Source organism: Halichoeres trimaculatus, unplaced genomic scaffold (assembly GCF_033239565.1).
Source record: "Halichoeres trimaculatus isolate MK-OKI-2021-1 unplaced genomic scaffold, fHalTri1.1 fHalTri1_scaffold_5, whole genome shotgun sequence".
Lineage (NCBI taxonomy): Eukaryota > Metazoa > Chordata > Actinopteri > Labriformes > Labridae > Halichoeres > Halichoeres trimaculatus.
This window is the reverse complement of record NW_027437183.1, coordinates 26,510,486-26,535,000: the sequence shown is the minus strand read 5'-3', so window position 1 is coordinate 26,535,000 and position 24,515 is coordinate 26,510,486. Positions and strand designations below refer to the sequence as shown.

The window sequence follows — 24,515 nt, the reverse complement described above, 5'->3', positions numbered from 1 at the left end:
TTGTGTTTTTGAAAGCTAAATTGTGACTTCCCTAAATTATTCTGTTTCATAATTGACGGTACATTCTTAACAAAACGCACTAGCAGGAACACATTAATCAGTATTACTCTGCCTTAACCTCGGTAAGTGGCACAATAAGAGACATGCCCTCTCTAATCAGCTTCATTGTGTTATATCACCTCGGCTCTAACTATATCACAGAGAGTTCAAAGACCTCACACTACATGTTATTGCTGAAACCATCTTTAATCAGCCACATTGGTCTTTGTTAGATCACGGGGGTCTACGTTGTAATGAAAACGCCAGCTAGCTCTGATAGCAGCCTAATTGGGAGATAATGAGCCAATAACATCAATGGCTAATGACACACCGAGTCTAAGTCACACCCCCCCTTAGGCCACACAGAGACTCATTCACCACTGATGGAGTGCATAGCTGGGAAGTCTGACAGAGCTCAACCATGCTCTGTACAAACAGGCGGCCTTGATGGCTTCATTACGTACATGAAAGGGAGTGCTTGATTCTTAAAAGGTAGTTTTAGAAGGCTTTAGCTAAAGAGAGTATATCCACACACCTGGTCTTACATAAAAGTTCAGATAAGTGTAGCAGTCAGTGTAACGTCCAACTACTAGAACATTTAATTTCATTATCGGGAAAAGGAAAGCTAACTGCCTTTCAAAGGAAAGCTTTTTGATTTTTTTACTAGACATTGATGTGAATATTATGTGCACTTTGTTTGTGTGTCAGAGCATAAGTCGGGGGGTTGACAGCTTAAGCACTGGATGAGTGTGTGGGCGTGGGCCCCAGAAAGTGGGTTGAAGGGGGCTGAACTTTTGTCAGGTCTCAACAATGTGCTAGCTAACAGTAAACAAGCCTGATGATGCATAATCACATTAAGAGAAGCATCAAGCATGGAAGAACGACCCGGCTAATCCACACTGTGCTAGTTCTCTAACCTGCACATAATCCTGGAGGGAAGGAGAGAGGTTGGGAGGAAGAGAGAGGAGGACCAATAAAGGCTTTGGAATTGAATCACTGTACGTAGAAGCTTTAGGCCAATTAACCAGGTGTTCACAACACTGCTCTGATGGAGCTTGCAATAGTTTTTTCCTCAGTTGGAGCTCAATCTTTCAATTAAATATGATATAAAAGAGAAATATGACACCTGAGAGAGAAAGCATCCAAAAGACGGAGCTTACAATTAATGAATCAACACAAACCCAAACTTGTTCAGAGATGTGAAGTTTACTGTTTCACATATTTTTAATTCAGGTTTTATTTTCTGTCTAGTTCATAATTTTACAGCTATTCCTTACTTTTTTGTCTGCTTAGACTAAAAGCTCCAATTGTGTGTATTTTAACACTTCTCACCAGTAAAGCAAAGGCAGCTATCAGAATATTGGCAGTAAACAGAAGCCTTAACTTTGATCCAAATTTGCTGATTGAAATATAAAATCAAATTCCTTGATGATAGAGACAGTTTCACAAGTTAAACATGTGGCAGGTACTGACTGTAATGATTTTATGTTTCTTTTTACTGATTTAAATTTCAGATAAAGGCAACAGCCCAACCAGTTGCAGGAGTGTAATCTGAAAGTATTCACCAGGGACAAATGATGTGTTATAATCCTGAAGTGTTAAAATGTGTGATGTATGCAGTAGGAATAAACCGCGCTGATTATCGGGGCCAATATTTGGCATTTTGGAGCATATCAGCATCGGCCAATATGAAGCCCATTCAAAACTGTGTTGTTTTGGCTCTGATGCTTCTCTGCACAGAATTTCTCCCCGTCTTCACTATGGAAGCCCTAGATGGTCATTTGAAATCAGCCATGTCAAACCAAACGGAAAATTAATTCAACTGCATTACATGCGTATAAAAGGCAGCACAAACTCAATTCTATCCAGTTTTATTGCAGGTACATAGAAATTTTGGAAAACTTTATTTTCTGTAGAAAACTTAAGCTATTTATTTCTTAAGTTATCATTCCTTAAGTTTTCATATTACTTTATAAAATATGCTGCTAAGCCTGGGAGCTGTTTAATAAACATATGATTCAGGGAATTTAATTGCAGTTACGTGTTGGAGTTTGTATTGTTCAAAATTTTACGCCAATATTTTCACTTTGACTACAAATGAATATCGACTTCAAATATTGGTTATCAGCCTCGTTCCCAACAGATGATCACTATCCGTGTCGGCCCCAAAAAATCCATATCGGTCTGTCTCTAGTATGCAGCTTCATAGAATTGTATAATCTTTTTTTGTTCAATATGATCCCTATTCTGACTTGTTTTTATTTTTGTGATTTATAGTCACTTGAAGGATGATGCTTCATAGGAGAGAAGGGCTTCGTAAGAAATGGGTTACTTAACAGAATGAGTCAACCTAGAGCCCCTAAACTACAGAAACAGTTTTGTGAAACTTTGTGTGAATTTTTACCACAGAATTACAACTTGCTCAGGGATGTTGGCAGGCAACTTCGGATGTACATGCTTGCTTACTTACCTTATCGATTCACCGCCTCTCGCTGGTTGGCATCAAAATTGTGAGTTGGTTGAACATATTATTAATGGTTTTATCATAGTAGGGCTGAAATAACTGGTTAAATTGAAACATAACCACTCAAGAAGATCAATGCTTAACCAGCAGAGATGTGGACATTAATCTGCGAGGAGAGCTGAAGATCTGGCGGTGCTAGCCCTGCCATCATTAGCCACACTCTGCTCATCAATTAGACATTGCTGACATCTGTATTCAGGGGCTTGACACATATTGTGCTCAATTTCAACTGTGTTCTCTAATCTTTAGACTAGATGGGAGGTTGGTATTTTAATTTCTTTTAAAGGACAAGGATTTGAGTCTCTGAAGAACATCTCTACAGGCGATTTACTATAGGAGCCTTGGCTCAAATGATCCTAATAAAGTTAAAAATGTCCGGTGATTTAAAATTATGTTGAAGTGAAAAAAGACAAATAGAAGTAACAAACACGGTTGGGGTTCCTCTCAAAGTACATTTTGTAAATGGCAGTTGTAGTGTTAATGAGGAAATGTCTTTGTCTCAAGGAGAAACATGTTGAATTTACACAAACATCATAAGCAGCACGCTCTTCACTTTACTTTCAAAACTTTGCTGAGTAAACTTTTTCTGCCAACTCCCGTACAGCTGAGGGAAATTCATCATTGTCAGCCCGTGGATCAAAAATGGAGAGTGGGTGAAAATGACAGATACAGCAAAAGTAAAGAAAGGGAAGGTGGGTGGAGATGATGTGGGGAGTGAGGATACCGGGAGATTGGAGTCAGACAATGAGCAATGGTGAAGCTTGGTAAAGTGTGTGTGTGTGTGGGTGGCTGGGTGGGTGAGTGGGTGGAGTAGGTGTGTGCGTACCAGAGAGATGGAGAATTGGAGTCCTTGAAAGCAGACCAGCTGGCCTTTGAGTGTTTCCTGGTGATTCTGCCTGCCCTCTCTCTCATTCAGTCCCTTACCTTTCCACAGCCTCTACTTTCCTCCTTTCCTCTATTCTTTTCTTTTCTCATTATCTTTTAACTTTCTTTGCACCTTCAGGTTGATCAGTTTTCTGAGCCTGCATGTATCTTTTTAAAGAGTCCAACAATGCAGCTTCAATAAAACAGACACCTTAATGCCTTCAATTTTGGGGGGTATCTTATCAGGATGGATTGGTTTGGTTATAAATTTCATATAATTTAAAAATGTGTAAATCCCCCCCAACTAGACAAGAGAAGCTCAATTCCTGACTTATTAACAAACAAAGTTTGTTTGAAGATCCCGTTCAGTGAAAAACCATAAACAGGTACAGAGTCTCTGTGACATCCTCCATCGGTTTCTGATAGTGTTCAGTCCAATTGTCAGGTGAGGCCATATTGAAATAGCTTGACTCAACCTAGCTTTGTTTGAGTTAGTATGAGGTAAAGAGGTCTACAGCCTCTTAACAGGGTGCCCACCCATCAATCAAATTAGCCACATCCCTTACACAAAAACCTTAAAGTTTAATTACTTTATAACAACAAGTTATGAAAGTTTCACAGTGCAGTGTGTGCTGATAGAAAAATAAGGTATTCAGACTAAAACTGATTTTTTTTAACTATTCTTATGTTTATTTTTCTTCCAAATTCTGCTTTTTTTTAATTGGTGTGTATGTTGTTTCTGGTGCATTTGCTGCCAGCCTAGAGGATGCTCACTGTACTGCAGTTTTTAAGACTTTGTGCCTCTGAAGAACTGACTACACTTTCTCTGCGTCACACACACCAAACTGAGCTTGACCTTCTTGTGGCAGCAGCTAATGTGATACAACAGTCCTCTGGCATTAATTTGCCATGCCTGGAAACACTTGTGTCCCTACTGTAATGTTGTCTAACAGTGAAGTAGTTTGAACATGGTTGATTACAAACTAGTCCTGTCTACCCACAGTATGTGCTGTATAATGAAATTATAATTTTTGTTGTTGAGTAAGAGGGAAACATTACGTCAAAATGGAAGAAGAAAGCTATTGACAGTAGACCAAAAGCTTTGTGTTTCATACTTGGTGACACAGCATGTCATTATGTGAACACAACAACCACTGAAGTATTTCAAATGATAAGTGAAGGATACAGTAACACCGGATGAACAGGGCGATAACACCAGTCTGAGTTAGTTTTTCTACGTAGGTCTGGTTTTGAGCACCCTCAAGGTAACTCCTCATTTAAGAGTCACTGACATATGTGCTGAGTAGGCTTATTGTGTTACGTTACTGTTTGTTAATTGTATGACTCCAAAATACACCGTGGGAGTCATTGTAATCTTCGACTGAAATGCATCATAGCCTTTTGCCAATGTTTTCACTTCTGCCGTCCACTGTTTTGAGTGATGTCATAGCAGACGCAGAGACAGGACATTGACAATAGCCACGGTTACATGAGGAGTTTTTCATCTTTTCAAATGGAACCTCTCTGAATGACTTTTCCGAAAACAATAGTAAACATGGAAAGGAAAATTCCAATTTCTGGTCTACATGCGCTGCTATAATCCAACAGAATAGTCAATAGGGCACGCACAGAAAAACAGAAACATCATGTGATTTTTTACAGATGGAGGACGACAGTTTTTTTGTGAGTTTTTCGTCCGTCCAGTCTTGAAATTATGTTCAGTTCTTTCAAAGTTTGGATCAAAAACAAACTTTCCGCAGCACTCCAGTGCTGACTGCTCACCAACATTTTTAAAATTGAGGAATGTCTTTAGTTGCGTCCTACGTCATATCTGAGCATGAGCTGAAAGAACGCACCCTAACAACTTTCCATTTGAGTGGATACATGATACCTCAATCGGTTTGGGGAAAGGAATATTCCACCCCTGTGAAACCAATTAAATGTCCAATTGGCACTTTTCTTTAGGAATGAGGTGTATACAAAGGTTAGATACTTTCTGTTTAAGCAAATCAACCGAATGCAAGCGGAATATTTGGGTCCATGTATATGTAGCTAATGAGGCATCTCAGAGATATAACAGTTATGTTTCTAACAGGTGATATAAAATGGGCTATGTTCTCTGTCATGAAGCATGCAACCATGTTTTCCTGTTATAGCCCACTTCTTACTGTCAAAGCTTTGGCAGAAACCAACCAGACTCATTTTGTTTCTTCCTCTTCCCTTCATCTAGTGCTTCAAGTCTTCCTCTGCCCCTCTCTCTCCATCTACGTTGCTGTTTATTTGTGTGTGTTGGCATGGTTTTGCTCTCTTGGCGCTGCTGTCCTGGCACACCTGTATGCAATCAGCCCATCACCTCTCCCAGTCTACTGACCTGGCTCTCATCAGTTCATCAGCCTGGAGTATCTCTACACCAGCTCTTCATTCATTCTTTGCCAGGATGTTGATAAAACCAGAGTGGTTCAAGCTACGCTTCAAGGCAAACTCAGACTACATTGCTCCTGATTTGTTATGATTCATGTACTATCCTTCCTCTCTGGTGTAACAGGTTCTGCCCATCTCCTACTTGCCTACCTACAGCCTCATAGCTTCAGAGCTAATAACAGTCTGTCTCTATGGCCTGCCCTTGTTACCCCACCAGGACATGAGCGGAGCATACACTGTTCTAATTGAGGCCAATCCTGACCTGGCTTTAAAGTCACACAACTGCTTTGAGTGTTTCCAACATGATCAGATATTGTTTGCAATTCAGTGTAGAGGCTGCCACTAGAGCTGATAACAGCCCAATCCAGATCCTGACCGGTCAGGCGAGTTTCTGGGCGAAAAAGAAATTTTGGCTGGCTGATTGCATATTTTTGTACAGTGAAAGAAGGCCTACAATCCAATCCCTCGACTTCAGGGCATTTTTTTGCGGAGTGCTTCAGCATAAAACAACAGGCTGCTTCCGAAAGTACCATGGCTAAAAGTTTGTTGATATGAAATTTATATTTTGTGGACACACACTGAACAGCAGCAATATCCCTGGCGTAATCGGATATCAAGAATGAGAGTAAAATTAAAAAAAGGGAAGCGATGCAGTATAGCTAGAATTACTGTTATCACTGTGAAGTCCCATGATTGAGCAAATACTGATGTTCAGATGTTTGCGTTTCTCCAGCGAAGAGTATTGTTGGTAGGGGGGGGTAAAAATATTGATCAATCCATGCATCGAAATATTTCCTTGCCCAATTCAATACTGATTCAGCAAGTCCTCTGAATTGATTCATCTCCTGGCTAGTGAAGGGGGACTATGTGTGTTATTTGTGTTGTATTAGTGCTGCACGATTTGGGGAAAAGGTGCGATTTGCGATTAGGTGGACAATATTGCGATTGCGATTGTGCTTGCGATTTCATAAAAAAAGTTGTGTCATGATGAGTCTTCAGACTTGCTTAGTTGTCATGGAGAAAAATGAGAATTGCATGTGCTGACATTGCGATTGCGATAACCTCTTTTGCGATTACGTAATTGCATGTGCTGATATCGGATTGCGATAATCGTGCAGCACTATGTTGTATGACACAAAAAACACAAAAATTGCAGCCAAAACAGCAGCAGCACCAGCATACAGCCAGATCCTTTGGCTTTAAAGTCTGACATTTGGGTTGTTTTACTGCTCCAAAAGGTGAGGTGACACACCAAATATGTTCACATGGGGCTTGAAAATCGATAATCAAAAGATTTAAATCAATATTGAATTGAATTGATATCGAATTGAATCGAATCGGGATGTGAAGAATCAAAATCGAATCGAATCGTGAGGTTCTTAGCAATACCCAGCCCTATTTGAATTTTAGGAACCCATTTTGTTTATTAGAATACAAAACGCTCTTTAAAAACAATCTGGAGTTAAAGAGTAGAAGGTAAAGCAGAGAAGGTGGTTACTTATATTTTAGGCTTAACGCTTGAGCTTGAGCGTTTGTCTAAATGTGTGTATTAGAGAAAAAGCACATGAAAGTCATCGGACAGAAAGGCTATATAACTTTTTAATTATTTTAAATGTTGTACTCTCTTTTTCGCTGTGTTTACATGGACACTTATCATTGCAAAGTCAGATCAGTTTGAATGTATTCATATAAACACTGCAGATGGCAGACATTGGTCCATTGGTCTAAGAAATTACAGTCCAGTTGTTTTGGTTTCTCCTCATTGGTGGTTCAAATCATCACAGGCGCTGATTGGCACTTGGAGACGTAATGAGTTTTCACTTTTGTTAATAAGGGTTCGTGGATAAATTTGGCTGCACAAAGCCAAATTAGTCAGGGATCAACCATTTTTGGGGTGGAGACTGAAAATATTAAGATTTTCAAACTAGTTAAAATAACCTGGAAACCAAGCCAAACTACTGACCAAATGTGAAGCTTATGGTCACAGCACTGCTTCTTCTTCTGCTGTTTTTGACAGGCAGACAGAACAGCTCTGCAAATGTCAAAATGATGTCAGTTTTGATTCAAACCTTTGAGTTCAATACAACTCTACTGTCCATATCTACAGCAAACCTTTTCATACAGAGGAATTTATGAAGCAGCATTTATAAAATATTCCATTATGTAACTTTAAAGTGAATGTGTCAGGTCAGTTTTGGTCATAAGTGACCTCCAGAAAGATTTTTTCTTGTCATTTTTCTATTTTATCAGTTGGTGAGTACAAAAGGTAAAGTATAAATGAGTACAATACATACAACTTTTGAATAAATAATAAAATGTATTTTTGTTTGAAAAAGTTAAAAAGAGGTCAAAGTGTAAAAACTACTGTGCAGAGTTCTGTGAAAGTGGTTATGGGGGGACAATAAAGAGAAATAAAAACTGGATCTTACATCAGAGCCACTCACATTCAAGGCCTTATCTTGGACACTTGTATCAAAAAGTGTGCTTATAGGCACAGAGAGGAGTAAGTGCTACTGAAAAAGAGTAGGTTGAAGACGTAAAAAGATAAATAACTGATGTAGTAATTAATGTGAGATTTTAACAGAGAAACTGTTTTCAAATGTTGGATCAGGAAGTCCCTTCGAACAAGGGTAGTTTTCACTCTCCAGTACACAAAGAGTAGGACCAGAGCCCGGATGAGAGGGCTTGCTGCATTGTACAGCCACACCTAAATCTTACTTTTGATTTCATGTGTTGTTTGACTTGGCAAATGACTCAGACTGTCTCATAGAGCCACAGGGAATCTAACCAGGGCTTTGCCAAATTTTCTGCTAAACAGCCTCAGCTTCAGCCTGCTGGTGACCTTAGACTTAGTTTGAGCTTGGGCTATGTGGTGAAGACACAAGTACACCACTAGCAGCTGAAGTTAAGTTTTAAATCTTTTTTTTTCTTGCAACACAAACTGAAAAGAGAGAAAATTTTTCAAGAAAAGAATAAAGAAGGAGATGTAATTTTGACTGAGGGGAAATAGAGAAAGTGCAGCTAACACTCAAAAGCCCAAACCACAGCAGTTAACACAGGCCTGACCTGCCCTGGACTAAGGATCTGATGAAATAATGCAACTAGCAGGGCTGGAAAGAGTTTTTATGCCCTGTGAATGGTGGAAATGAATACCATTAGACTTAGCAGTATATACTGTTATGTGAAACCAAAATAATGCTGTTATTATAGAAGGGGAAAAATCCTATAAAACCTCTCAGTGATTGGCCTAAGAAAGAAAAGCTATTATTTTACATTTCTGAGACAATAAATCACTGGTTATTATGCAGACTTGTCAAATGAAATGACTTTCTAAACTCATAAGCTATATATATTCAACACTAGCAATTAAAGTTGGATATAGCTGATCCCATATTTGGCTTAAAGATACACAAACAATAAACTGCTTCAGCTAAATAAAACATGGCGTCACATTTCTGTGATGTGTGCCAATCCCATTGAACATATAATTGATCCCTTTCCATTTAGAACAGTGCAGCTTACACAATTCTTGGACTCTCTTTTCGCTGATGTTTCATTACAGCTTTCCATGAAATAAAAGATGATGTGATCAAGTGTTGTTTCATTTGCAGCGTGGATCAGAGTGAGTTCAGTTACACATAAAAGCATTTACTATAAAGACCGGCGATTAAACTTGACAGACTATGCTTTAAAGGCACTGTTTTCGTAAAGGGTTTGCAAAAGATTCATGTCTACCATCTGAAAAGTCCAGACTCTGGGGAGGACAACTCATGACCATCCTAAAAAGGAGCCATCCATGCTTGCCAGTGTGATAAACCTGTAGGGAGGAACCCTCAGACACTGAACTCCATGAAACACTCCTCAAACAAACATGTCTTGCCATCTTGAACTCACAAGAATTTGAAAGATGTGGCTCCCCCACACCATCCTCCTGTAGCCCACTTTATGAAAATAAAAGACCAGTGAAACACTGAGATGGAGAGTGATGTTGTGAGGAGCACAGAAAGAGAGGAGAGGAATTATGCCAGGATCTGATGATTTATTTCAAGGTTGGATTAAGAGAAATGGTGTCTGGCAGCGTGTGCAGGGTCAAGCCCTGCAGGCCCAGAGCCCAAGCAGCCACCATGGCTGACTTGAGACTTAAACCATGACTCCTTCAGTGCAGCAAGAGAAAAAGAGTAGGCGGGTGTGGGGGGCTTCACAAGGTACATCAGTCTGCTGGGACTGACCGTTTCCTCTTTCCCACTGTTGTACAAATTAAACTTCTATTTTTCTTTCATACAGTTTATCTTTGATCAAAAAAATATCGCTAAGCCGGCCAGCAGTGTAAACATCCACGCAATTCAGGGCAGAAACCATGACTTCCTGTAGTTATATTTACTATTTGGATGATGATTACAAGCAGACTTGGTAATCACATCAGATGTATGTTTCCTTCTCTTGTGTGTACACTTAAAAATTAAAAGATGAAGGTTCAGATGCTTTCTTTAATATTAAAAAAGAGAATTTAAATAATCAGTGACAGATTTATCACCCTCTCTCTTCGTCCCTCTTTTTGTTCACTCATCTCATCCAAACACAGCTCCCTCTGTGGGGCTACCTATGAGGGAAGTAGACGAGCCTTGAAGGCATACAGTGTTGATCCAGCAGATAAGCTGACCAATTGGGTTCATTTATCAAGGCAAACCTTTGCTCAAAATGTGATCCCTGTATGTGATTGAAAGCCTTCTGAAAACTTTATCCCATCCATGTCTTTGTGGTTCTTGGCGTGGTCGCCTCACAGAAACCCGAGCAGTGTTATTACAGATCTTTAGTGGCCTACAACAGGACATTAGTTAAAACAAATATGTAAATCTGGGTAAAAGAGGAGCTCTGGGGGAGAGTCTGAATGATCTACTGCTGATAAAACCGTGACTTGGCAGACAGAGAAATGACTGTAACTGCCTGCAAAAAAAAACCCAAAACAAAAAACAGTTAAATAGATAAAATAAGACAACCAGTGGCTGATCAGAGAGACAGACAGTAAATAAAGCTCATCTGGAATGGGTCTCTGTCTCTCCCTCTATAATCTAAAACCCAATACTCATATCAGATCTGAATTCTGAGCAGCAATAATAGCTGAATATTCATTTTGGTGCAAGCGGAAGACAAACATTCTCGTCCTTAATGACATCTCCAGGGAGGAAGTTCATTACACAAGGTTGTTACGCAACAAAGCCCTGTCACTTTCAGAGGTCAGAGGAGGTTCACACTGCTAACATTAGCGCAAAAACCCAATGGCAACTGGGTTAGTGACACTTCCTGTACGAAATAACAACTTTAAAAGAATTAGGATACAAGTAACATCATTCTCCTGGTAAGGAAGGCAAAACTTAACTGTACTGGCCTATTTAATGTGAGGCAGAAAAACAGCACAATTACAACACATTTGATGCCAGAGAGGAGCTTTGTTAGGACAATTACCTCGACCAATAGATGTCCCCTGTCCTTTCAAGACCATGTTTGTGTAGTTTTTCCTCTTTGCATGGTAGTTTTAACTCGGGATAGACCAATTATCAGCCGGGCCGGTTATCAGGGCCTATATTTGGAATTTTGGGACATATTGGCATTGGCCTTCTTTTTTAATCTGACGGCTGATTGAAACCCATTCAAAACTGTGTTGTTTTGGCTCTGATGCTTCTCTGCACAGAATTTCTCTCTGTCTACAGTATGGAAGTCCTGGATGTTCATTTAAAATCAGTCATATCAAACTAAACAGAAAATTAATTCACCTGCATTAAACGCCTGTAAAACGCAGCAAAAACTCAATTCTGTCCATTTTTATTGCAGTTACATAGAAATTTTGGAAAACTTTATTTACTTTAGAAAACTTTAGCTTTTTTTTTTTTAGTTTTCATTTAACTTTATAAAATACGCAGCTGAGCTCTGGAGCTGTTTAATAAACATATGCTTAAAGGCACTGGATTGCAGTTAAGTGTTGGAGTTTATATTGCTCAAAAAATTTTTTACATCAATATTTTCAGTCTAACTGCAAATGAACATCGGCTCCAAATATTGGTTATCAGCCTCCTTGACTACTAATTATCAGTATCGGTATCAGCCCCAAAAAATCCATATCTGTCTATTCCTAGTTTTAACCTGTGTTTGTGGAAGCAGTGACTGAGTATATTCAGAAACACTGGTTTTTGAAAGTGATTTTGGGCCGCAGTGATGATGCAATGATGAAGATGCTTGTTAATATGTCATTATTATATGTCATTGCATTAGGTATAAATTAAAATGTGTCAGAAAGACAGAACAATAAAAATTAATAGAAAATTTTCTTAATCTGACTGATAAATTCTCAGATAGTGCATACCTAATCAAAAGTTTGTCATCCTGGACTATTTTAGGTAATTTTCCCCCTAAGTTTCCCTTCATGAATGAGAAAATGTGAAATCTGTGTCCGCGCATGCCCATTGGTGTCATGGAGAACACACCTGATGGAAAAAAATGAGAAAAGAAATTCCAAGTTTTGTTGAAGTATCTCACCCAGTTACAGGCATGTGTACTGTATGTATGTATTAGTGATGGAGTGTGTGTGTTTGTGTGTGCACGCTGTGTGTGTTGGTGTGAACGTGTCTTTGGGAAAACACTGTAGCTGTGGATGCACACCGTGCTGTGCACTGATTGATGGTTGCTGTCCATGCAGGCCTACATTTTTTGAGTGGATTGGAGTCACAGCACATGAGCAAACACAAGATGGAAGACTTGTGGAACTCTCCACTACAAAGAGTAGCAAGCCTGTCTCACACACATACACACTCGTTCACACACACACACACACACCACACCCACAGATCCACTTCCCCAACTCCAGTGCTTGAAGATCTACCTGCCAGCTGCTGCCAGTCGCAGGGAAAGATGGGCTTTGTTGGTTTTGTGAAGCCCACCGACAAGACCCCCCTGGAGACTGCAGGTCTCCAGCAGCACAAGCCTCAGCCTTATCCACTCCACCGCACAGGCAATCTGTTTTCTATATTGCCAGCCTGTATCACTGTACTATGCACTATAGAACAGCAATTGAGCAGGAAATTAAGTTAGGGGATCGGTATTTGGCGGAGGAGAACGAGCTGGTGTGGTCTCCCCTCTCCACATACAAGGATCATTAAATATCATACGAGTTTCTTGATAAATTTCCTCCTCTCTTCACTCTGCTGTTCCCATCAGCTCACCCTCTTCTCTGTCTCTCTGTCTCTTTTCTTTCTTCCTCAATTTCCCTCCCATCATCTGCCTGTTCCTCTCCCGTCTTGCGGTGTTTGTAGAGTGTATGAAACAAAACATCCTAATGGATGTTTGAACAGCTTGAGATGTGTCGGCCTGGGAACTACCTCCCTGTGACAGGGAGCTCTGGCAGGGAATTGAGACCAGTACAGGGGGAAAATAGGGGACACATTTCTTTCTCTTTCTCTTTGTTTATTTCTTTTCCTCTCTCTGGGTCCCCTCTCTCCCCTCTCTGTCTATTTTATCTCATTATTTCTCTGTAAATACAAACAGAGGACAGAGTTGAAGCTTTTTTGGGATTAGCAGATGTGGAGGGTGCATTTTTTTTTAACCTTCTCTTTTTCTGTCTTCCTCCACCTTCACTGTTTCCACCACCATGCAAGAGCGTGGTGGAGAACAAGAAGTTAAAAGGGAGCAGAGGAAAAGGAGAGTGCAATCTGGGTCAGGAAGTCAACATTCAAACCTTGAATGCTTGAATTTGACTGAAGCAGCGTCTGTTCTGCTGAGAGAGGTGAATCCAAGCGTGTGCGCACACACACCAGTATTTTTAATCCTGTGTGAATTCTGAGCTCAAAAGTGGACTTTTGTTTCTTTTATTAACTTCTTAATCATAAACCTCATTATCAAACTAATAATTAACTTATATTTCAAATTACTTTTAGGTTAATTTTGGGTATTCAAATGCCCCAGATCTGGAAGTAGTAATGAAATATATATTCATAGAAGACATTGATTCCTTCACTTCTTCTTCTTCACACTTTAGATGTGTTACTGGACTTCAGGCAGCCGTCTGCTAACTCCATTAAAAGAAGTGCTTTAATGTTATCAATCCAATACCTTTTAAATGACCTCGAGTTTCGTGTATTTGAAATATTTCGACATAACAATGAGGCTACAAACGTCTTCTCTCGTTTAAAGACTGACATTCAGAGTTTCTTTCCCATTTTTCTGTGGGAAGCTGAAAGCAGACAAAGCAGCTTTTCTACATCCATCCAGAAAGACAGACAGACAGAAGCAGACACAGAAACACACTCGCAAGGACAAAGAGCTCTCACAGCTACAATCTGAGGTCGATCAGCGGTGTTGACAGCTAAATTAACAAGTGCTACAAGCACCGTTACAACTGGCTCCTGATTGTGTAACAATGTAAAGGTATACCGACACACGGTCGGACAGATAGTCAAACAAATCAATATCTATAAATAAAGCAATGAAAGGAGAAATATATATTGGTCTGGAGGTAGATTTATGACCATTGCTTACCACATGTAACACACAATAACACACTGCACTCGAAGCCGGCGCAGTGGTCAGGTTAGTGTGAGGCTGTCGGCGAGATAAGGTGCCAAACAGGTCTAAATCCCTCCTGAAGCAGTCTTGATGGACAGACAGGCCACCATTAACAATGTGGTGGCTTGTGAGAGCAGCAGCTGATGGAAAGATACCCTGGCATTTGCTGTGTTAAGAAGTGGCCCTTAAAGATTTCACACTTCCAATTTCTTTGAATTATCTGCCATCTCCAGCCTGTCACTCAGCTCGACAATCTCAGATTCATGCTCACTGAAGCACCGGGCTGGTTATTGACAAAGCAATCTGCCGTGATACAGCGATGCCTGCAACAAAAAAAAAATTAGTCAAGCAAAACGACGTACGACTCTGGAACCACCTCAAACACGGATGATCACACCTTTCTCTTTTTTTAATGCTTTACGTCTAATAAAACACACTGTGCAGACCATACATGGAGTGTTCAGGTAGTGCTGCACGGTGATCTCAAGGCTTCAAAAGTGAAAGTCAATGTGACTTTAAATTTTGTGACAGCAGAGCAGAGAGTCTCTGCCATGTATCAGCATTTGCTAGATTGAAGCACACAGAGCAGAATGGATTTGTTAAGGTCCACCTACGGCAGTGTTGACAGCCCGCGCTGTTATGACACTGAGCAGACTGCTTATCAGATCTTTAATGGTTTGATTTGCTTGCTGCTCCAGACAGGCCATGATAGAAATATCACAACATCCCCATTACCCTCAGCATTCAGTACATAGTGCACCGCCTGTGCTTTCTATGAATTATTAAAAGCAGACAGATTACGCTGCAAGGCTGGAAGTCTACAGGCATGCTACAGATGCTGCTGAGCAAAACGGTAACATCACAAGTGTGTTTTTGTTCTCTCTCTCTCTTTTTTTTTTTTAAAGAGGAGGGGCTTCTTTAAAAGTCTGTATCACATACAAGAGGGTGGTCACTGGATAGCACAACAATATAGTGGGAAATGTGTGTGTATGTCTGACCATGTGTGTGACAGAGTGTTGTGAAGGATGATGAGGGTGAAGGGCATAGTGTCAGGGCTTGTCTGACATGTGGCCTGTTGGGTTGGCTGGATGGTTGGTTTGCTGTCTCGATGGCTGGTTGGGTGCAGCCCAGCTTAAGCCTGGCAACTAACTCACCCCCCTCACTCCCACACCCCCCACCCTCTCTCCCTCCCTCCCTGGAGTGACAGGCTGAGACATTAAGACAGGCGTTTTAATTAACTGTGCCACTCTTCCACCTGCTGCCCTCAATATGCTCCGGCCCAGGCAAGCTGTCTCTCATACCACTGACTCTCTTGCTCTCTTTTGGCTCCAACTCTCTATCATTTTCCCCCCTCTCTCTTCTTTATCCTCTCTTCTTTCCAATTTTCAAATCTCACCCCTCATCACTTTGAATCTCTCTCCCTAACCTCCCTTTTCAATCCCTGGTGCATCCCTCCTCCGTTTGACCCTAATAAATGAAGCCTCATACCGATAGATAAGGTGATTCCATAAGGCTCATATGACAGAATTAGCCAATTTCTTTCTTGAACTCAAAGAGAATTAATTTCTACATGTGTCCTGTTCTACTGACCCTCTAACTACCCCCCGCCCATCCCTCACACACACACACATACACTAAAACACACACACTCTCACCCTCTTCAAATCTATCTGGTAATTCAGTTCTGCTCGACACTCATCAGGCTATTCATTACGGCTTGATTGAAGATGGATATTTCTGTTCCCTCATGACAGAATGGAGCTAGGGATCAAACTGGGGACATTACAGGATTTAGAGGAGCCAATGCAACACATAGCAGTTTCATGTGTGTATGAGTGTGTGTGTGTGTGTGTGTGTACAGTCTGGACGGCTGGTGTGAATGCATGCTCATAAATGTTTGTATAAATGAGCGTAAATGTGAGCCTGGCAGTTTAAGAATCTTGTTTAGTGCTGAGACTCCTGTAGTTTAATCATTCAGATCATAAATTGATAATTAATTCAAACAGAATGGAGCAACAAATGATCCACTTTTAGCACTCTACTTAAATTGTATTACACTTTTAATGGGGTTAATAATACACAGTGTTAAGAACACAAAGAAACGACTCTGTGATGGGTTGTATTAAAAGGATTAATGTCTTCCTTTCAGAATTAAAGCCAAGTCTTAGAGATCTGGCTAAAACTAACAAATTGCCCAGGTCTGGCTCCATGACGAAGCCCCAGACGAAACTTTACAACAGTAAAAAGACAGCAAGAGAGGCCATGTATCAGCCAAGCAGACAAGGAGCATTCATCTACCGTGTGAGGAGAAGTGGCTTTGAAGTTTTCGGCGGTGAGGCGAAAGAGCAGCCGTGGCCTCAACCTCTGTGTTTATGTAGCCACACAAGCCCAGGGAGAGCTCTTAATGAACGATGTGGATAGATGGACACCACAGCTAAAAACAGACACTCACATGTCTGTGTGAGGGCCAAGACACACACCGAGGATTTACGCATACTTTAAGCTGAGGTCGTGGACATGTCAGCGTGTAAAGTACATGTGAACTTTTGCCTGGTTGTAATACGAGCGGAACAATGCAAAAAGCAGCCGGCTGAGAGTGAATGTGAAAAGCAACGCTGAAATTGCACTGTAGTGCACGATCAGATTTCTTACATGCAAAAAAAGAGTTACCTGTCAAAAGCAGGCTGTGCCAACATCCTCCAGCAATGTCTGTCACTGGCAAGCTCGGCAGAGCCACTTCCTCAGGCAGCAAGATGTTCCTCTTTACGTTCCCACATGCTCGTCCACAGCCCCACTGAAACAGCCTCCCTTCATCTGCATATAAAAATATAAATGTGATCAGCTTTTATTCCAGCAGAGTAAAACATAGACTATCTTAACATCATTATTACAACAAACGTGATAAACAAGGGGATGATAAGTGAAAAGACAAGTTTGAGAATATCAGTTGAGAGACATCTTTTTAGTTCTGTACTGCCTTTAATTGCTCAGTATCAAACAGGCCTTTAACCCTCCTGCAGCTCATCTTGCATCTCTCTCCAGCACGCCTCTAGGAGCGTGTTGTCCTTGTTGTGCTGCTGCATGGGGCCTCTGGTGATAAATTATGGATGCAACGCAAAAGCTGTAAAATTTGTTGTATCTTCCATTATCTTCATGTTAAAGGCCACAAAAGCTCTTCAGTGAAGTCAGCCATTAAGAAATGACAGGTATTGCTATCAGGCTTCTTTATAGCCTATTACCTGCAATGACAGCAGCTGCTGCTGCACCACTGTACGGCCTATCACATTATTTGCAGCTAAAGTCAGCTACTGTGTCATTTCGCCTCATTTTCTTGACAGTGCTATCATAAATCCATTGGGCTGCAGGGGAAACTGTCGACTACCTCGATTATCTTCATAGCCTGAATGAATTCTGAAATGTATGTAACAGGCAATGACTGTTATGGATCAGGAGCCAGGGCCATATTCTCGCTAACTCTCTCTTTCGCTCCTTGTCTGTCGCTCAGGTGATGTGCCAATCCGGGGCTCGAGGGCTCGGATATTTCGCATAAAAGTGAGTAAAACAGGTGAACTTTGAAGCACATGGTGACAGCTAATGAAGAGTGACATGGGCACCCTTCTTTAAGGTCTTGTCTGGTTGATTTGTGCCGATGCTTCTTCAAGAATGTAAATTCAAACAAAGCACTTGAAGGGTTATTGATGGGATCCATTATTTGTATTTTGAAGTATATTAAAATGAGAAGTGGCTGCTGCATGTACACTATATAATGAATTACATTAAAATTGTCATTAATCTTAAAAGATTAAAACATATGTTACAAAATATTTTCATCATTTTGTATTTATGGCTAAAATATTGATTGAATGTTGTGTGCAAGAGCAGTAGTGACAGATATTACCGTACCTGTCAAAGCAAGATTGTGGTTCGCCCCACAGGTGACCTTCAGCACATGGTCCACACTCTCCACAAAGTGAGGGATGACCGCGTTAGCATTAGAGCCACTGCCAATTTGTCCATAATCATTCTGCCTGTAGGGAGAAGGGTATAAACACGTAATTAGAAGCATAATTAATAAGCCACAGGCGCCATATTTGCTGTTTTATCACACTTTAAACTATACCCAACTTCACGCCACAGCAGGAAAATAATGCATAGATTTTGATTTCAATAGGGTAAAATAAATAATTAATTCAACTGAACTTGTGCAGTGAGCAGGTTCCACTGGGGACCAGGGAACATATGCGTTTCCTCCCATTTTTACAAATCTTCTTTGTGACAATAACGAGACACAGCCCTATCAGAAGTGAAACACCTCGCTAACTAATTAGACTCTCAGGCTGCAGTCTGACAAAATAAAAAGAGAAAAGTGCTTGAAGGAAGACTTGCTCTCCTGCAATTTGCATCTGCCACTTTTTACTGCATCTGTTCCAAGTGCCATTCAACGTTCTCGTCCTCCTTTTGTTGGGAAGTGTTGAGCCCCAACTATTTAAGCTCACCTCCTACCTACTCGGAGCTTTGTTCCTGCTCCTCTGCAGACCAGTAATGAGCCAACCGCCACAAAACCGCGAGGAAATTAATGACTCATTACGGATGGGGCCTGGACCACTCCACAGCCTCTCTTCCTCCCCCGCTCCACCCTACATGCCCACATGTAATCCTCTCTCTCTCCCCCTCTTTCTCTTACTCTCATCCCTTCAGCCCATACAGAAAGACCCCAACACCTCCCTATCAATTAGAGCCTATTACAGGGCTCCCATGCTAGCAGGGCAAAGAAAGAAGGCCTTCACAGCTCAAGAGTGTGTGTAGGAGAGATTGGGGGAGTTGAATGAGGAGCCTTAAGGTGCTCCTTTCACACCCTTGCCCTTATCCATTATGCCAGTCTGTAGAGCCCCCTAGAAGAAACGTGCAGTCCTAAAAAGACTTAGGGATAAAAAAAAAAGTCAAGGGAGGGAATTATTGGTCACACCTTTTCCTCTCTTTTTCTTCAACCCCAGCGTCAAGTTATATCATAACTGCTCCCTAAGCAAAGTAACATGGTCACTGTGCTCTCTTTGGCGACTGTGTTAGAGCAGGATGGAGGGATCTGGCTGGACTGTATTTATCATACCACCTGTGTCTGAGATGACGGACCGACAGACAGACGATAACAAGATAAAGCAAACGGTGGACAAGCACATAACATGAAAATTCATGTGGTTATTGATTCCTTTTAGTTTCAATCCTTTTACCCTCCTCTGCATCCCCTCTGGCAGTACCTTTGTATTCATAGCACTGTTGGTCTTTGTTCAGTGCAAAAAACACTGTTTTACATTGCCAGCACTTTAGAATATCTTTTCTTTATCCCCCCCCTTATAGGATATGTATCAGCCTTTCATTCAAGCATGCTATGCTCATTGGTTTTTGAAGCTATGGTGCATTTCAAGGCAATTCCTCTGAGAGTGAATGGGTGAGATCACATGGGTTTTGAGGTGGTTTAGAATGGCAAATCCTGCTGAAAGTGTCATTTCCAGTCAGAGACATCAATTTGGTGTGTGAGACAGGGCCCCAAGAGAGCCCGATAGCCTGGGAGATTCCTGACAAGAGCAAAGGGCCTGGGGATCAGCTCATATGCACCTGGATAAGACAAGGAATTTCAGAGAGCACTTAAAACACGAGCGAGCAAAGCGAGAGGGGAGGATGAGAGGAGGAAACATGACAGACAACTTGGGTAAAAGTGCAGACAGAATCTAAACAGACAGGACGTCTTCGATTTCACTCCTTCAGCCGATGATGAACCTTTGTTTAGCAAACCTGATGATATCATTGCAGTTATTTATATTTAAGAAGTTACACAGACGTTGAAATTAAACTTGATTCCAGATTAAGACTTCATCATGCATCACCGTGAAATTAAAATGAGTGATGCAAGATAGATTGTCCTGGTTGTCCTTTGCAACTTTGATTCCATTGTAAACAGCAGTTGTTTGCATTAATAAAATAAGCATAAAAGAGGAGCCAGTCAATGACCTCCATCTGGGGAGGATTATTAAAGCTCATAAGTATGGTTAATAGGGGGATATTAAAACACTGACATGCACAAACTAAAAATCTAAATTATTGGCAGCACAATCTCTGGCCAAACATTGTGTGTGACTGTAAAAACAGCGCACATAGGCTGTGGTATTAACTCTAATATAAAGCCTCAATTAGCTAAAGCGAGTGCAAAATGGCTGATAATTATTGCACCAGCTCATTAGACTTGTTTTGACACTAAAACCACTTAAATCACTGCAGAAGCACATACACAGGCACAGATGCAAACACACACATGCAGATGTTACGAGTTTATTCCCATCATAATGAGGCAGATACTGTACAGGTTGGCTTTTACTTGTTTAGATAAAATACTCAACACTTCAACTTCGATTTAATAGGGTCCCACCATTACACAAGCAATTTATAAGCCTGTATATAGAGGGTCAATTTAATGAACTGTACAAACCTGTACAAAAACAAAACCAGCAGCCAGTCACAGCATCATCAGCATGTGATTAGTGAAAGATCCAAAGTGATGAAGGCTTCACCAAAAAAGGAAGAGAAAAAAAAGGAGCACCAAATGCTTATGCAGCCAAAGCCGCAGGAGAATAAAAGTATGATACAGCTGTTAATACATAATCATTCAACTATAGCAGACATAAGGACAGTACAGCAGCAAGGAAAACACCACTGATTCTGTTTATCTTATGGAAATAAATCCACGAAATTCTTAAGAGTACAACAACAAGGCAACAGTCTGCTGTACCTGCTATACATCTTGGCTAATAATGATACAACCTCCTCAGAAATAAAATCCTCGGGGCCGGCCATGAAAGTTTAAGATTCAATGTGGTAAAATACAATGTGCTGTAAAATATTAATGTGTGTGGTAAAATTATGCTGGTGGTAATATTTTAGATTGCTGCTGTCTGTAAAAGAGGCATATCTGTATTTATTTACAAGCAGGGATAGTGGATGGGGGGCTTTGTTTGAAGCCAAGTTTATGAATATCGACTCAGGCTCCTAGGTAAGTGGCTATAAATCTGTGAGAGGATCTTTGTAAAGTTCCCTTGGAGGACATAACTTCAGGTCTAACTGCCTTCTTCCTTCACTTGACTTTTAAACATTTGGATGTAGGCTAGCCATGTGCAGTTTCAACAGCTTCTAAATTATGAAGAGTTCCATTTTAAGAGTCCAAGTGTTCACCAATCAAAGCTGATAGATTGAGGCAATAGATTTCTCCAGAAAAGAAACAAAGGTGTGTTTAGCCCTTGATCTGCAGTGTTTATGAGTTGAGGGAATACTGAAATGGACTTCTGCACAAACTATGTTCCAGATGTTGACTTGAATGTACTGTATGCAAGAAATCTTGCATTCATGAGACCTACAGCACGCACCAACCCTGCGTTGAACCAGACTCAAACAGAAACTGCCTCACTGTTCATTATTCCACATAGCATTTAACTTTTCTACCTGATCTTCTGTGCTCGTCTCTTTGGGTAATATGATGAAAGGTGTGAACATCTTGAAGCCCAGAGCATGACCTGTGCTAATGAGCGGAGCATTACTTGCCGTATGATCAAAACGATCATGTATCACGTAGCTCACATCACCTTGGGCTATCAAGACCAGCTGGAAGAGTCTTATAGGTCCAGGATGGGTGAACCTTTCGCTGATGACTCATTCACACCTTTCTCAGGTTCTTTCTTCCCCATCTATTCACTGACGTGTTTATCTATTTATTTAAGTTCAAGGATCTGCGGTTCAGATCACAGAGGTGATTGCATTAGTAATAATGCTGCAGAGCTGGCTGACCGTGAAATGATGGACACAAGAGGTCAGTATCCTCCGGCTACAATGATCACATCGGAGTCAGGATCAAGAAGACTGATTTCTTTCCTGGTTGAGTTCAAAGGGCTCAATCAAAGTGTTTCACTGCTGAACTCTTGCCCCCACTTTAAATGTATAATTCACTGACAGGTGGCGATAAGGGCGATCCTTGTGAAAATACTGTTTTGTGTATTTTGTTCGCTGCTTGGAGATTAATGCATCAACAGTTGATGTCACAGTGTGCTAATGAATGACTGGAGAGAAACATTGATCCAGTCAACTAATTTTAAGAAAATAGCTTCCTCCTGAACTGAACTGGAGAAAAATGACAACCTCTATTAAAGCTTCATCTCACTCTTCCTGCTCTTTTCTCTTCATTTCTTTCTCCACTGCCACTTCTTTCTGTACAGTTCGCCGCCTGCCTTCTCTGGGCTAATCCTCCCAGCCTCTTGGTTTTATGTAGACCTCAGCTATCTCGCTTCCACCACTCTGTTCCTGACGCGAGCTGACACCGGCTATCAGTTCACACCCTGAACACACAGAGAGAGGTGCTAAACAAGGACTTTGGGACATGTCACAGCACACTTAAAGGGCTTCACAGTGATACAGGAGGTGTTCAGACACGGCAGAGCAAGAAGAGTGTGTTCACTCACTTACACACACTGTGTACAGAAACAACTGCTGACTTGTCTTAAAATATGTATTTGGATAAATGATGTGATTTTAACTCAAAGGAAAAATATCCATGTACAGAAACAAAAGCTGTGACATTTAGTCCAATAGATGAGCATAGTATTGCCTTTGTGTTTCATGAAAGAGATATTTCAGGGATTAAAGCCCCAAATAAGTTTTTACCGACATGTTTCCCCATATAAAACAAGTTACAGAGGAGCTTTTCTTTAGGTAAACCCGCATTTTGAAACAGCATTTTCTCTATATGAAATTTAATTTAATGACAGATAATATTCCATGAACATGCTTCATCTACAACAAATGATCTGCAGTGGCTGCTTCATAATATTGGTGGCCTAATGTCAAGTACATTTTTATCAATTTATAAAGTCAGCCAGTTTTGAAGTGACACTTCTAACTGTGGCAAACTCTAACAAAGTCAAAATATGAAAAATCCCACGAAACAGAAAAATCAGGTAAGAGCCCTGAGGAAGTGTTCCCCCAGAAGAAAAGTTAGAATATTTAAGTATAAAACTAAAGCTCTTTGGAGCATTTTGAGATTGCATTGTTACAAAGTAAAACTTGATTTAATACCAAAAACTAATGTACATTGATACTATAAGTGGTGATACCACAGGGTATATGCTAAAATCCTGAGGTTGATTTCAAAACCTTTTTAAGACTTTTTCAAAAACCTTTGAAAAAGTTTTAAGACTTTACACAACTTTCAGTTGTTGTTGGCATCCACTTTTTCAACAGTTGTAGTTTACATTTTTACAGAAATGATGTAAGCTAAGGAGGAATAAAGCTTGAAAGAACAAATGAAACTAAAGGCAGGTTTATCCACACTCTCACAACAAGAAAGAGGAGTTGTTAAGGCCAACTTGCTGAAGAAAATTAGAAATTATTTAATCATTTTTAAAATTTAGGACATGTGCCGGAGATTGTGTGATTTGCTTTAATGTTGTATCTAATTTCTCTTTATGAAACTAGAAATGATGTTAATGTATAGCTGGTGTTTATACCGCTCACAATCCTTATTGTTGTATTTTATTGTAACTAGAGTCTTTATGTATTTTTTTATTTTATTCTTTTTTATTTTTGTATTTTTCTACTGACTCCATCGATTTCTGCTGTTAACACAACAATTTTCCAGTTTGGGATCAATAAAGTAACTCTATTATTTTCTATTCTCTTCTATTTTAGAACTTTATTGGCTGAATGTTTAACGTCCCAATCAGGGGACAGTTGCAAGGAGGAAAATAAATATTCATGGATATTTTTTGGGTCAAAGCTTGAATACCTATGAAACTTAATACCTCATAAAACCACAATTAAGACTTTTAAATACTTTTTAAGGCCCTTAATTTTCAAAAAAATTGATTTATCAAGTTTTAATACTTTTTAAGACCCCGCGGACACCCTGTACCAGTGTGAAGGGATACGCTAACTACTTTAGAAACAAATAGAAATGCATTTATCATGTAGAGTGGTCTATTTTGCCACTGAAAAACAATCTGTGATATATGAAAGTGTCCACTGCTTTTTTGTCGCAGCCCACACATCTGAAAAGTGTCTTTTTCTATCACGTCAAATA

At 40.3% G+C, this 24,515-nt stretch overlaps 1 protein-coding gene across 4 annotated transcripts in view; it reads right to left on the bottom strand.

Annotated features, from left to right (window-relative positions):
• LOC141789801 (uncharacterized) overlaps positions 1–24,515 on the bottom strand; it is a 325,110-nt gene that overhangs the window by 186,280 nt on the left and 114,315 nt on the right. For all 4 annotated transcript variants that reach the window (XM_074669263.1, XM_074669262.1, XM_074669265.1 and 1 more), the window contains exons 7-8: positions 18,305–18,429; positions 17,072–17,215 (exon numbers count right to left, since the gene is read on the bottom strand). In XM_074669263.1, the coding sequence (XP_074525364.1) occupies positions 17,072–17,215; positions 18,305–18,429 (269 nt within the window). The remainder of the gene's footprint in view (positions 1–17,071; positions 17,216–18,304; positions 18,430–24,515) is intronic.